We start from the raw sequence: 15968 nt of genomic DNA on the forward strand, positions 1-15968 counted from the left end.
AGGGCCCAGTTTCTGAAGCATTAAAGGGGGAAAAAAATCCCCAGAGACTGGAAATTGTGTATATAGAGAGAGCCAAAATGAAACAGGATACTCAAGAGTTGATAATCACTTGGCTGTGCAAGCCTCTTCAGCCCTTAGTTACATCTGCATTATGTAATTGCATTGGGGTTTACTTTGAGCTATGAAGAGAATACAAGGGGAAAGGAAAGAAATCAGTAACAGAGAGAACACAAAAATATGAAGAGACAAGTTGGTTTGGTTACATTTTAGGAATTTGCAAACTGAAATTATGAACATAGTTAATAGGATTCAACAGAATGAATAATGTACCTCATTCTAGCATGCTAAGTCACAGCAGAAAGAGCACTGGACCTGGAGTCAGGAAGATCTGAGATGCTTACTAGCTCTGTGACCCTAGACAAGTTACTTAATCTCTGCCTGCCTCAGTTTCCTTATCTCTAATAATGGGATAACAGCACCTACCTTTCTGGGCTACTGTGAGAATAAAATAAGAAAATATTGTAAAGTACTTTGCAAACCTTAAGACTCTCTATAAATGCAAGCTTATTATCAAATTCAAATTATTTATCAAATTATCAAAATATTATTATTAAAATTCTGAAGTTTAAAATATCTAACTCATTCAAAACATTATTCCAAGAAACTTAGCTTTCAGTCACCTAAGTTTTTAACTTCTCTGATAGAATATAGCTATCATTTTTTTAGAGACAAAAAGAACTTGACAAGTACCAACCTAGCAACCAGGCCCACCTTCAGTCCATTTGACACAACGAGAAAGAACATGAACTCTAAAGTTGAGTTTGGTGATTATTTATGACGCAGCCTTCCAGTTTTTTCTTCATTCCTCAACTCCTCATTTGTTCCACTCCACTTCTTTGTTAAACTTCTGACCTACTCGTCTGGCTTCCCTTAATTTCTCTCCTTCAGTATTTTCTCTTTTCATTGCTTTATTCTTTCCACTACACTTTCATTTATTTCCCTTGCCCCACCACCTCTTTTTCAGTGCTGTCTTCTGCATTCCCTATTCCCACTCAAAAATTCCAACTATCAAAGAATTATGGATTATTCCCTTTGAGAAATTACCAATAACCCGTATACCACTTAACATAGATTGATCATCGGGTTCGAGCACAGGGAAGCAAGAGCTAGCTAATTCGGAGGCATCAAATTTTCCTTCTCAGCAAACAATTCCTCTGAATTCTTCCCTATACTGTATATTTCCATTTTGGTACCATTTGCTTGGCCAAATTTTGGGTTATGCTTTGAATAAAATGTACTGATGAAACAGTATGAAGTACCTAACTAAATATTCCATGTGATTCATTCTAAGAAGACGTTTGATATGCTGTCCAAATAAAGATTGACTTACTACAAAAAAAAGTGAAGGGTACGTTTGACCCTCCTACACAGTGTTGACAGCTTTAGAGCTTGAAGGAACCTCAGAAGCCATCTAGTTCAACCTTCTTATTTTAGAGATGAGGAACATTAAGATCAAGGAGGTTCAGTAACTTAAGCAAGATCACACAAGTATCAATCATCAGAGGTGGGATTCGAACACGTCTGCTAATCCCAAAGCCAGTACTTCCTCCACTGTACCAAGTTGCCTCCACATTTACAGTTTTTGAAAATGACGTAACCAATAAAAGATAGTGATTACTTGATTGAATTTGGGGTCACCCTGTATGAATATGCTAGGGTACCATACCGAAAGGCAGTCTGATGTAAGGAATCAGAGAAGCCTGGAGGGGTAGTTAGGGAGAGTAGGGGTTCAAAAGTTTTGCCTAAAACACAAACGAGTTGTATGACCCTGAGCAAGTTACTTAACCTCCTTGTTTCCTCATCTGGAAAATGAGGGTCCTGAATAGATGTCCTCAGAGGTCCAATCTAGATCTACGATCCTAAACTGCAGGTGGCTTGTTAAGGTAATTGGGGGAGGAGAATTTCTACACCAGGAGTTCCCTACAGCAATAAAATCCCCGATCTAGATCAAATAAAATCTCTCCACAGTATTGCTTTGGGGAGCCTCTTGTTACCCCAGATGCCTAAAATTAAAGATTAAGTTGAAAATTACTGCGAAACGATGGAGACAAATTCTAACTTGTCCTGAGATACCTACCAGTTGTGATACCCCCTAAAAAAAGGGATACATAATTCACTGAAACAACGCCGTCCAATTTAACTTTCCAAGCGGCACTTAAAGTTGCATACAAAGTTTCACAAAGTGTTGAACCCTTCCAGGTGCCAGGTAAGGCGCAGGCTTTCCTTTCCGATAGCTCTCAACCCTGAACCCAGGCACTTTCCACCCCACCCGACCCCCACCGTCACCCCCTGCCCCAACCCCAATTACTCAAAACGAATGCATGGGCACTCGTGAAAACATTGGGGTGGGGTGTAGAGGGAACTCCAAGTCCTAGATACAGTGCTGATCCCAAGGTGCGCGTTCCCAAGGTGCCGGCGGGGGGTGGGGGGAAGGGGGCCATCCACAAGCGCCTCTTACCTTGGTGAGCTGAGCAATCTTTTTGCTCATTTTCAAATGGAGATCCTGGCTGTAGTCCATGCTAAACGCCGACTGCTGAGCCCCGGCCGAGGAAGAGAATTTCGTCGCCCCTCCGGCCGCCGAGTAATAGTGCTGCTGCCAGCTCATCCCCGGAGTCGCCATCTTCCCCACGGGCCACGTCTAGGACCAGGGTCCCCGCAGCTCCATCCCCATCCCCCAGCTCCTGGGCGGATCGGAACGCCTGGGTGCGATGTGTGGTCGGGCCGGGGGCGGGAGGCACGAGGGCCAAAGCTCCCTCACGGAGGGCCCTTCTCGGCCCGCAGTCCCGGCTCCGTCCCTTCGCGGGGACCGGACCGGACCGGACCTCTCCGACCGCCCGCACTGACGGCCTCCGCGTCCGTCAGAAACCTTCCTCCCCGCTCTCGGCCCCGGCCGAAATGCCGGCTGTCTCACCACGCCGGGAGCCGAGGCGTCTTGGGGGCCGGGGGAAGCGCAGCCCCGCAGGTCACAAGGGACTTAGAAGGATGCGGGAGGGCCCCGCCGCCGGCGCTGCGGAGAGACCAGGATGAGGAGGGCGAGGGCGGTGCAGGTGCGCGGAGAGGCGGGGATACCGAAGGAGGGGAGGGACAGACTGGCTACACGACTGAGGGGAAAGCGAGGACCCCGAGAAGCAAACGCCGTAGTCGCCGCTGCCGCCGGAGCCGCGGGGAGTCGCCGTTACTAGGGCGCTCGCCCCGCACTGTGTACGCGTTAACCGCGACGTCATTTCCCGAACCCCCCCAGCCCCGCCCACCTCTCCTCCAGTGCCGGGCTCGGAGCCCCACCGCCGCGCAGACCTGCCAGTCCAGCTCCTTCGCTTCGCTGTCTTCCCAGCCTGCAGACGGGGGCTTAGGGGTGGCCCCTCACTGAGGACCCCAGACAGCTCGCGGAGCCGACTACGCGCGGGGGAGTCGGCCCCGCGCTCTGCCCCTGGATACGGGGCTCGGCTCCAGATGCCCGGGGTTTTTTCTTTTAAAAAAAACCAATCAAACTGAAAAAGCGTTTTAGTGATGCCTTTTGCCATTACATCACAGTCATGTCTGGAAACACCTTTCTTTCCCCTCGGGAAAACTCATTCTTGTAACAAAGAAAAACAATTACCCAACACGCAACAGTGACCTCATCTGACCTTGCGTACATTCCGTGTGGGTGCTCGCTCCTCTCGGCCTGGAGGAGGTATGTGCGTCCTTAGCACTTCTCTAGGCTATTCATTGGTTTTTAGTTATTTAGAGTTGCTACCTTTTAGTGATTTTTTCCCCCCATTGGCACCAGGGCTTAACGTGGAGTCCCTGAACTTGGTTTTAACGGGTTTCCTTTGTATTTTATTTTACGCATTTAAGAACATTACAAGAATTTACTTTAATTGTAGTTATAAATCTTTCAGTACTGCTTATTTTTGCATTGCATTAGTTCATCCAAATCTCATGTTTCTCTGAATTTCTTCTTATTCATTATTTCTTAAGAAGCACGTGGCATAGTGAATATACACTCAAAGCCAGGAAGGCGAGGGTTCTGGTCCTGCGGTGTGGCCCTCTCAGTGCTCTAGAAAGCTCTCTAAGACTCTTAAGTCGAAGACAAGATGTTGACCTTTTTTTGTAGATGAAGTTTTCTCATCAGAGAATCCAAATCTCCAAATCAATAAAAGTCTTTATGTCATTTTTGTGTAATTTTAAAAAATAAATCTTTAAGAATAAGCTGTTCCTACTAGGAAATATTTGATAGGATGATAATTGCTTAAAAGTGGATTTGATAAAGGTTTGTTTTCAAGAGTATGGTACTGACTGAGAAATAACAATTACGAGTTAGTGACATATTTGTGTTCGTTAACCGTATGCTCAACATTTTATTAAATGGTACTAGGTATTCCCCTGGGAATCGTTTTATGAGGGATGCATTTTTTAAAAATACATTTGATTGATACCTTTTGTATTAACAGTTATTTCCTATCCATACTGGGGACTGAATCTCCTTTATTGACAAAAAACAATTAAGCAAAAACATTTGATACGGAGAGCAGATTAAACAATATATAAAAAATTCTGTTCTAATGGCCTCCACCTCACTGCTGTAAGAAAGTATGTTTCATAACCTTTTCTCTAGGACCTCAGGGATTGCTTCACAATATGAGTTTCTCTAATTAATAGAGATGTGGAGCAGTCTTTCATATAGTTGTTAGCACATTGGAATTCTTCTTTTGAGGACTGTACTTTTTGACTCTTGGTCACATATGTGTATTAATTTCCTATATATCTTAGATATAAAACCCGTATTAGAGATGTATGATGTAAATACTTTTTCCTCAGTCCATAGTTTCCATTGTTATCACCACTGCATTGATTTTGTTCGCATGAAATGTTTTCATTTACATATAGTTGAAAAGATTTTATTTTTTGTGGTCTCCTTTGTTTCCATTTGACTGAGAATTTCCCCCCAATCCTTGTTAGGAAAGGTACCTAATTTTCTTCTTTTTTAACTTTTTAGGATGTGACCTTTTATTGTTAGGTTGTATATTCATTTTTATTTAATTGTGGCATAAGGTGTATAATGTCGATCTAAACCTAATTTTTGTTAAACTTTTTTCAGTTTTCCTAGCAGTTTTTGTCAAATAGGGAGTTCTCCAATTGTTTTTGTTCTCTAGTTAATCTAACTACCAGGTTATTGAGTTCAGTTTTTTCTGAAACCTGCTTATTTTGCTGCTTAAGAGCAAAATATTTTTTGTCTGTATATCCCAGGACCTAGCAGAGTGCCTGCCACATAGCAAGTGCTTAATAAATTCCTGTTCACTGATTGATCTAGTGCTAGTAAAGTTTCTATCCACTTCTAAGATTGTCATGCTCACCATACATAGTGGTGATGTTCACCATACGTATAATCATGGTTCATTATACTCAAAGCAAGATTGCTAGGGTAAAAAGGAGCTGAATCTTTTCACACACAACACTCCAGCTTTTTCAGAGTTCCTTTCCATAGGTTGTCCCCCGTACCTGCAATGAATTTCTCCTCCCTTCCACCTTTTAGTCTACCCATTCTCCTGCAAAGCTCAGCCTTTCCTGGTCCTCCTTAATGCTAGTGCTTTCTCTCTGTGATTATTTCTAATATATTTTGTAGATATCTTTATATGTAGTTGTCCAGTAAAACCTCTAAGTACTATGATCCCGGAAAATAGCTCCATGAGTTTAACTTTACTCTTACCACCAATAGATAAAATAGGCTAATCAAAATTGAATACCATTTAATTATAGTTAGAATAAAAGCTTTAAAATGAGAAGGACCCCTTGCTTACCCCTACATGAGAAGACCATCAATGTTTAATCTAAAATTTTTTTAAAAAGAAATGTTTCTAGCCACTGCTCAGATTCCTTAAGTACCTAGCCAATAGATCGCAGATGTTCAGATTCCTTAAGAGTCTGGCCAACATGGCAGATCCTTAATAAACCATGTCTTTGGCTGAAAGAAGGGTTGGGTAGAATTCTTTCAGGCAGGAGCTGCATGTCATGATCTCGGGGTTTCAGCACCCCTAAACCTCTAGACCTTATCAATTGTGTGCTTCTCAGCATGTTGCTCCCCAGCATGTCTCCATCAGTCTCAAGATCTCAGAAGACAGATCTTCTGACCAATATTGGCATTTTCACGCATGTAATGTCAGTCATCAGTTCTCTAGTATTCTGCCCCTTGTAGCTTCTCAATGACTATGGTTCTCCATAGTTCCCGATTGGAATTGCTAACCCTCTTTTTCAGGCAAAAATAAAAACAAAAACAAAGAAATGTTCTTATTTCATTTTTCTCAATTACATGTAAAAACAATTTTTTTAACATTTTAAAAAGTATTTTTGAGTTACAAATTCCCTCCTTCCCTCCCTCCTTTCCCCTCCTTGAGAAAGTAAGCACTTTGATATAGATTATACATGTGCAGTCATGAAAAACTTAGTTCCATATTCACCATGTTGCAAAAAAAACAGACAAAAACCCCCAAGAAAAATAAAGTTTAAAAAATATGTTTTGGAGATTAGTTCTTTCTTTGTAGGTAGATAGCCTTTTTCATCATAAATCCTTCCGAATTGACTTGTGTCATATTGCTGAGAATTCCTAAATCATTCACAGTTGATCATTGTGCAGTGTTGCTGTTACTATGTACAAATGATCTCTTGGCTCTGCTCACTTTCAGTTCATATGAGTCTTCCTGGGTTTTTCTGAAACCATCTTGCTCATCATGTCTTAGAGCACAATAGTATTCCATCACAATCATATGTCAGAGCTTGTTCAGCAGGTTCTCAGTTGATGGGCATCCCTTCAATTTCCAATTCATTGCCATCACAAGAAAAACTGCTATAAATGTCCAAATAGGTGTTTCCCCCTTTTTCTTTTATCTCTTTGGGATATAGACCTAGTAGTGGTATTGCTGGGTCAAAGGGTGTGTACAGTTTTATAGCCCTTTGGGCATAGTTCCAAATTGTTCTCCAGAATGGTTGGATCAGTTCATAACTCCACAAAGAGTACATTAGTATCCCAGTTTTTCCACATCCTCTCTAACATTTGTTGTTTTCCTTTTCAGTCATATTAGCCAATCTGATAGGTGTGAGGTGGTTCCTCTGAGTTGTTTTAATTTGCATTTCTCTGATCAATAGTGATTTAGAACATTTTTCACGTGACTGTTTATAGCTTTGTTTTCTTCATCCAAAATCTGCCTGTTCATAACCTTTGACCATTTATCAATTGGGGAATGAGTTGTATTCTTATAAATTTGACTCAGTTTTTTATATATTTGAGAAATGAGATCTTTATCAGAAAAACTTGCTGTAAATTCTCCCCCTTCTCCAATTTCCTGCTTTCCTTCTAATCTTGGCCACTTTGGTTTTGTTTGTACAAAAACTTTTTAATTTAATGTAATCAAAATTACCGATTTTGATCTTAGGCCTTTGGGTTTATCGAACACTAGATTACTATGGTCATTTAATATTGTGGATTATATACTTAGTCTATTCCATTGATCCATCAGTCTATTTCTTAGTCAGTACCAGGTTATTTCATTGGCAACTAGGTAAAGCAATGGATAGATTCCTAGGCCTAAAGTCAGGAAGATTCATCTTCTCAAGTTCAAATCTGGCCTCAGACATTTACTAGCTGTGGGACTCTGGACAAGTCACTTAACCCTGTTTGCCTCAGTTCCTCATCTGTAAAATGAGCTGGAGAAGGAAATGGCAAGACCACTCCAGTATCTTTGCCAAGAAAACCCCAAATGGGGTCACAAAGAGTTAGACACGAATGAACAATACCCAGATTGTTTTGATGATTACTGCTTTATAATGCAGTTTGAGATCTGGAACCTGTGCTACCTTACTTCACATTTTTTTCATTGGTTCCTCTAATATTACTAACCTTTTGTTTTTCCAGATAAATTTTGTTATTATCTTTTTTAGTTCCATAAAATAATTTTGGTAGTTTGGTTGGTATGGCACTGAATAAGTAAATTAATTTAGGTAGAATTGTCATTTTTATTATAGTGTCTCAGCCTATGCATGAGCAGTTTCTCCAGTTGTTTAGATCTGACTTTATTTGTGTGAAAAGTGTTTTGTAATTGTTTTCATAAAGTCCCTAGGTTTGTCTTGGCAGGTAAACTCAAGTATTTTATGTTGTCTGCAGTTATTTTAAATGTAATTTCTCTATCTCTTGCTGCTAGACTTTGTTGATAATATATTGAAATGCTAATGATTTATGTGGGTTTATTTTATATCCTACAGCTTTGCTGAAGTTATTTCAACTAGTTTTTTAGTTGATTAGTATACCATCATATTGTCTGCAAAGAGTGATAATTTGGGGGCAGCTAGGTGGCACAGTGGATAGAGCATCAGCCCTGGATTCAGGAGGACCTGAGTTCAAATGCGGCCTCAAACACGTAACACTTAATAGCTGTGTGTCCCTGGGCAAGTCACTTAACCCCATTACCTAACCAAAATATTAAAAAAAAATTAAATAAATAAAGAGTGATTATTTGTTTCCTTCAATTTAAATTCCTCTAATTTCTTTTTCTTTTCTTACTGTTATCACTAACATTTCTATTACAATATTGAATAATAGTCATGATAATGGGCATCCTTGCTTCATCCCTGATCTTACTGGGAAGGTTTCTAGCTTATCCAATTGCAGATAATGCTTGTTAATGGTTTTAGATAGGTACTACTTATTATTTCAAGGAAATTTCCATTTATTCTTATGCTTTCTAGAGTTTTTAATAGGAATGAATATTTTGTATTTTTTGTGTTTTTGTCAAAATGTATATTTTGTCAGAAGCTCTTTCTGCATTTATTGAGTTCAACTTTTTCTTCAGGTAATCCGAGAAAGTTGCAGCACCATTCTAAAAAGACCTTTAACAAGAATGAGGCAGGTGAAACATCTGTCTTGTGTCTGAGGGATGCAGAAAATATTTAAAAGATCCATCTAGTTTTTTTAAGTAGGCCATGATATTAAGATTGGGGATAGGTAGGAATGGTTACTAATTTATATTCGTGCAAAGGCACAGATTTAGTTCCAATGCTGCCTCCCTCCAATTACCCTTCAAAAACACTTCTTCACACCTATGCACATTTTCCATGTGGATAGCATTATAAACTTTGGTTTTTCTTTCAACCTAGGAAAGGAGAACCTTTGGTTTTTCTTTCAGCCTAGGAAAGGAGAACTGCAGCTCGGGAGACAAAAGGGAACTTAGTTGTCAATAAGCATTTATGTAGCACTACTTTTTCAAGGTGAGAGCAAGAAAATATTAAGTAGCTTTGCATGCAATAGAAGTTAAATGGATGTTACTGACAGGAGTGGACTCTAGACTATCTCTTTATAAAAAGCAGATTTCTGAAATAACCTCTTTCTTAGGCCTACTGGGATTTATAATATATGTTCCATAGAACTTCCCTGATCTGTCCTCAGAGGTTATAACCTACAGTGTAAGGAATACCTTAGTCTGAGCATCATGCTTATTCATAAAGCGGAATGTTGGAAGACTAGGGAAAGAGGTTGGTACAAAATCAGTCAGACAGGAAATGTTGTGGCAGTGCCTAAAGGGGAAAATCACTGAGAACAGGCAAAAAGTAATGAAAGCAAACAGAAATTTATACATTAGGGCTGAAGGAGACCTTAGAATTCATCTAGTTCAAATCTTATTTTTCAGATGGGGAAGCTGAGATGCAGCTAGATTGTAACTTTCCAGTGGTCACACAGCTAATTAGAGAGCATTAACTAAATAAAACCCAAGTCTGAATTCTAATTCACTGATGTTTCCACTATACCCAAAAGAGATAGAGTTTTAAGAGGCTTTATGATTTCATCTTTGTGGGTAATCTTCTTCCAAGCTCCTCTTGGAGAAGCAAATCCGTATACAAGAGCTGTCCTCAAGATCAGGAAGATCTGGATTGGCAACTCCTGGCTTTATGATCCCAGGCAAATCCCTTCACCTCCCAATGCCCCTAGCAACTCTCTGAAGTCTCAGTGTGGTACTGATCTGCATGGATAGAGGGAATTTCCTCCCTGGTAGTTCTCTATCCCAATGAAATGACAGATTTGGTCCAAAAACAAAAGCTGTACTCCAGAAATAGATTGGAAAAAAATTATCACCTGGTGCTCAACCCTCTGGTTCTGAGCCCCTCTGAACTTAGGTTGTTTCTTGGGTATTCTTCAATCAGTCTTTCCATCTTTGCAGGGCATACCAGAGTTTGTGATCTACTGGCTAAGCCTTTGAGAACTCAGACTCTTATCTTGCCAGGGTGGGGTTTTAGTGGAACAGTTTAAAGATATTCACAGTATGGTCCCAAATTCTGTTAAACAGGACTCTCCTTCAGCCAGCACTGCAGTTTGTGGACAGAGCAATGAGATACATTGCTATTTATATTGATGACCCTGATGCACTAGAAGAGTCCTAAGTGTTAGAAATTTATGGTGTCTGTGGCAGAGAATCAGTGACAAGATCCTTAGTCCTGCTTTCGGTAGTATAGAAACCCATCAACATTTGTAATAAAACATGGAAACACAGAATTTCAGAACTGGGAAGGATCTTCTTTGAGGTCATCTAGTCTAACCCCTAGAAAAGTTAATTGACTTGCTTGGAAGCAATAGTTAATTGACAGAGGTGCAAGGACTAGAGGTCTTCACTGGTAGGGTTATTTGAGAACAATGCTATATCAATCAGACTGCATATATGGAGTGTCCACTCTTTGAAAGGCTACTACCCTTCCCTTTCTGAGTTATGTGGTTGCAGAACTTTTTAAGTACTGGGACTAGGAAAAGAGGGCAACAGGACAGTCACCAAAAAGTGGGGGGACAGGGACTTTTACATATTTCTTCCTGTCCTGTTCTACCTCCTGGGGGAAATCTTTCCTTGATCCTCAGTTCTCTTCATGCTGAAATGATTTTACATGTACTTATCTGTTATCCCTTGTACAATATAAGTTCTGTGACATCAGAAACTATTTATTGCCTTTCTTTATATCCTCAGCACCTAGCTTATAATCTTACATTTAATAAATACCTACCGAATTAAATGGAATTGAGAGACAGTGTGGTGTGGAGAGAGTACACTGAACTTAGAGTTAGCAAGGCTTGGGTTTGAATTTTGCCTCAGCCAGTTATTCCTTTTGCCACCTTGAACAAGTCACCATGTGTCTCTTGTCCTCAGTTTCTTCATTTATAAAATCAGGGGTTTGTACTCAGTGACTTTGAAGAGCCATTCCAGTTCTAAATTTGTGATCCCATATGTTTGTTTTCCTTCTTCCTCACCAGAGCTAGAAGACTCACATCAATCAAGGAATAATTATTATGGGTCATTATTTGCAAGGTAATACTTAAGTATCATGTAGATGCCAAGAAGTATGAAGAGTGAGTGGTTCCAGCCCTTAAGAAATGTACAGTCTACTTCAGAGGTAAAACACATGCAGATATTTCCCAACCTATTAAAGGATTTGCTTGTTAATTGATTGACTGATTTATCTTGGTCCAAAAGTTTGTAAGTCAATTATAATTGGTATACACTGTCCCACAGAAATGGTCTTGTAATTAGTGATTGTGTTCCTAGGCCATTCATTAATTAATGTGAATCTTGAATCTTAGTATGTGGGCAGCTAGGTGGCGTAATGGACAGAGTGCTGGGCCTGAAGTCAGGAAGACTCATCTTCCTGAGTTCAAATCCATCCTCACAAAGTTACTAGCTGTGTGACCCTGGGCAAGTCATTTAACCCAGTTTGCCTCAGTTTCCTCATCTGTAAAATGAGCTGGAGAAGAAAATGATAAACCACTCCAGTATCTTTGCCAAGAAAACCCCAAATAGGGTCATGAAAGTCAGTCACAACTGAAATGACTGAATAACAACAAAATAAATCTCAGTATATATTTTGTTTTTTTTCCCCAGTGATATTCGATATGAATGTGAGAACGCTTAGGACAAATGTGTGGACACATATCTGTCTTCTCTGTCCACCTATTCCTCCTTCACAAGTCCAGTTCTACATCCTTCCACAATATGGTAAATCCATGATATGATAAAAAATCATATTGACCTATTAGGCTTGCTGTCATGAGGAAAAAAAAGACTATAATTCATAATAGGATAAGGATTAGATGTGACTTCAATAGCACAGAGAATGCCTAAACTAGGAAATGCTTTCTACCAATGTAGATCAATACTATCTCTGTAACTTAGAGCTTTAGTTGCCTTTGCTCCTTTTATTTGAAGGTTGCCTCATCACTATGAAGATGGTGAAGGAGAGATAAAAAACTTTTCTAGTGACCTCATTTGAAAATCATCTTTCCTTCCTTGGACCTCAATCTCCAAAGAATCAAAATTGTGGATCACTCAAAAGGTGTGATAGAGAGACACATGATGTATGTGAGTGGATTTCAATGTTATTTTTAAAAATAGTACACAGTAAGCAGTGTAAAATATGTGTGAAGAAGGTGGGTCAGTCATGTTGTAAGAGGGAGGGATAATAAGTGTATGGATCCATGTGCTACACTGTGGCCCATGTAATGTCATTGAAGACTCCTAGCATATATAGGGGGACCCCTGTGCAGGATTTACTGGAGGACCTGGCAGTAATCATGAAGGATGAGAAGTATGGATGGCTTGGGGTCTGTATTGCAACTTTATCAATGAGAGCACAGTTTTATTGAAGTGCTAAAAGTATTTTCCCTGTTAGATGGTGAGCTCCATGGGGTGACCCTATCTAAGTGATCTTTTTATTTCCCCCAGACAAGAGCAGTGCTGTTGATTGAGTGAATAAATGAAGGAGGCAAAAGAAACAGAGAGAAGGAAGGGAGAGAGAGAGAGAGGGAAAGAGAGAGTCAGAGAGAGAGACCAGACCCAAAGAGGGAGAGAAGATGGAAAAACAGAGAGAGATAGATACACACAGAAAGAGACACCTAAGGAGAGAGGCACAAAGAGATAAAGGCAGAAAGAGTGAAAAAAAAGAGATGGAGGGAAAGAAATAGGAAAAGAGAAAGAGGCTAGAAGTAAGCAAAAAAAAAAATGAAACAGCAAATTTGGAAAAGAATGAGGACAGCATTTTCTTCCCACCTCCTTTCTATCCCACTGTTAGAGCTATAGTGGCATGTGGTACCTCACCTCTCTACCTCATGATTTGTTCTTTTCACACCGTAGAAAGTGATATTTCCTTTTTTTTCTGAAGTTTATTCATATAAGCAAAACAGCTGAGCTTTCTTGTTCCATCCTCTTTCTCCTGCTCTAGTCAGCTTTTTCCTCGTCTGTCATTTAAGAATGATTGACTAAAAGAAAAGAATGAAAAGAAAAGGGGAGCAATCCCAAAGACAAACTGATCACTTACCAAAACACTTCTTAAGCAAACCACCAGATTAAAAATTTTTAGATTGAATCAGCCAATCTCTTCTAGGGTTTTAGTTCTGCTCTAGACAGTTCAGTGAAATTGGTTTGGTTGACTAGTTTTCATCATACTGATCAATTCTTTTGACTTTATGTAATCAATTCAATTATGTTTTTCTATTTAACATATGTTTATTAAATTTTAATATGTATATATGCCTATATATGCAAGGTACTGTGTTAATAAACATAGCCTTTCTGTGTTTCTTGATTAGATTTTTTAATAATGGCAATTCCTTAATCCATCCTGCCCTACGGGAAAATTGAAGGAGAAGGGGATAAGAGAAGTGGGGGAGAGATAGAAGGGAAGGCAGACTAGGGGAAGGGGTGTTCAGAATGCATGCCATCTTGGACTGGGGGGAGAGGAGAGATGGGGTGAAAATTTGGAACTCAAAATCTTGTGGAAGTAAATGTTGAAAACAAAAAAATAAATAAAAATTACCATTAAAAAAAAGAAAGAAAAATGCAATTCCTTGATGATGCGTATAGTATGTAATATACTAAATACTTAGGGTAAGAAATATGGCAGTTTTGCTTCCTGGAGGAGGATACAGGATAAAAGTCATCAACTTTACCAGTTTTGTTAATTCTCCCAAGTCCTTTTCAGTCTTGTTCCCAAGCTGATTTGCATACCAATCAGGGCTATTATGGAGATTAAAAAGAATCTCTTCTCAATAAACTCGACTCAGTTTCTTTGCGCTTTTGCCAAGTAGTATCCCTGAGACAATTTGAAGTGAACCTAGACTAGCATATCGTAGGAGTTAAAAAGAATGTCAGACCTTAGCTCAGAAAACGTTTGGGATAGAAGTATTTGAATAATAGTAGAAGATTTAAAATTGCCTAAAGGTTTCTCTAAGTAGCTGGATGATTATCATCTCAGCAGATGATTCTCAGATTTACTTATCCAGCCCTAACCTAGCAGTTCTGACCTCCAGTCTAGCATCTCCAAATGTTTCTTGGACATCTTGAACTGGATTTTCCATACATATCTTTGTTAACATATCCAAAACTGAACTCATTATCTTTCCCCAAAAACCTTCCCATCTTCTGAACTTCCATATTACTGTGGAGAGCATTACTATTTACTATATATATGACTATATGTATGACTGTACAGTCATCCAGACTTAAAACCTAGGTGTCATCTTTAACTACTCACTCTCATTTACCTCCCATATCCTGTCTGTTGCTGAATTCTGTCAGTTATATCTTCTGACCAATACATCTCATATGTGTCCCGTTCTTTCCTTTGACATAGCTGCCAATTAGGTACAGGACTTCACCTCACATCTAGATTATTACAGTAGTCTGCTGTTGGTCTCTCCATCTCTAGTCCAGTGTAGTTCCTCCTCCATTCAGTGGCTGAAGTAGTCTTACTAAAGCACAGGTCTGATCCTGTCACTCTCCTACTTAATAAACTCAATAAACTCTGAATTCCCTGTTTTCTTTTGTGACTCATCTCAAATCTGACTTTCAGCAAGAAGCCTTTCCCTTCCTCCCACCACCTCCACTGTTCCATGCTAATGCGTTTCCTCTGACATTACCTTCATTTATCTTGTATATATCTTCTTCATACATTGTTGTTTGCCTGTTGTTTCCCCCATTAGAGAGTGAACTCCATGAGAACAAGGACTGTTTTTCTCTGTGTCCCCAGGCTTATCCTGATGGAGCCCATGGAGCCAAAATAAATAACATAACATAACATAACATAACATAACATAACATAACATAACATAATTAACATAATATAATTAATACGTAAATAAATAAGACTTGTTGACTGTTGGATATAGCTAGATGGGACTTCTATCACAAAAGAATTAAATATAGCCTCTGTTGCTATGAGCTGAAGAGCTGCAAGACTTCTCCAGTTATAGGGAAAAAGAAAGCCGTATAGAAGAAAAAGACCAGAAAATGGCAGCTCAATGGAACTTCCCTGACAAAGGCAAGCGTGATGACATCAACCAGGGGCACTAGCAGTCTGTTTCCTCATTGGATTTCTATTTTTTTCCTTCTTTTAATAACACTTTACTCAGTAATATTGTGAACTGTGTGTTTACAAATAGAGTGTCAGTTTCAGTATGCTGGGAGGTACCATGCCTTAATTTCTACAGATTTTTTGGTTACTCATGAGCCAGTGGAGGGAGAAAATTCTTCAAACTGTACCTGGACATTTTATGCAATAATAGCATTTCTCACACAAAGGTAATGATCAGACTAGTTTAGGGGAAAACCTAGTGAGGCTAGTCAAAAAGTAACTGGATAAAAGGTAACAAGTGGAGACACCCTCTCCCTTGGGTGCTTGTGCTAGGGAAGAGTGTTAGTAGAGCCTTATGCTGTTGTGAAAAAAAAGTTACTCTAAACAGGAAGGGAACCAGTACCCCCATGCAGTAAAACCTGTTTTGCCCGAATATAGGTATTGTGGACATGGTCAGTATTTGATGTCCTTTGATCAGCAGGTGTTGATGTACCATATCCTCTCTAAGCTGATGGTTCTGAAATCTACTTATCCATCCCTAACCTCTCTGCTGACCT

General features: G+C 39.6%; 1 protein-coding gene across 3 annotated transcripts in view; it reads right to left on the minus strand.

Annotated features, from left to right (window-relative positions):
* FAM184A (family with sequence similarity 184 member A) overlaps positions 1–2742 on the minus strand; it is a 111517-nt gene extending 108775 nt beyond the window's left edge. For all 3 annotated transcript variants that reach the window (XR_003567917.1, XM_027848536.1, XM_027848535.1), the window contains exon 1: positions 2519–2742. Coding sequence is in view for 2 of the 3 variants with exons in the window: in XM_027848536.1 (XP_027704337.1) it covers positions 2519–2680 (162 nt within the window). In the remaining variant the exon portion in view is untranslated. The remainder of the gene's footprint in view (positions 1–2518) is intronic.
* Between the last annotated feature and the right edge of the window lie 13226 nt (positions 2743–15968).

The sequence above is a fragment of the Vombatus ursinus genome, unplaced genomic scaffold (genome assembly GCF_900497805.2).
Source record: "Vombatus ursinus unplaced genomic scaffold, bare-nosed wombat genome assembly UNPS02006779.1, whole genome shotgun sequence".
Taxonomy (NCBI): domain Eukaryota; kingdom Metazoa; phylum Chordata; class Mammalia; order Diprotodontia; family Vombatidae; genus Vombatus; species Vombatus ursinus.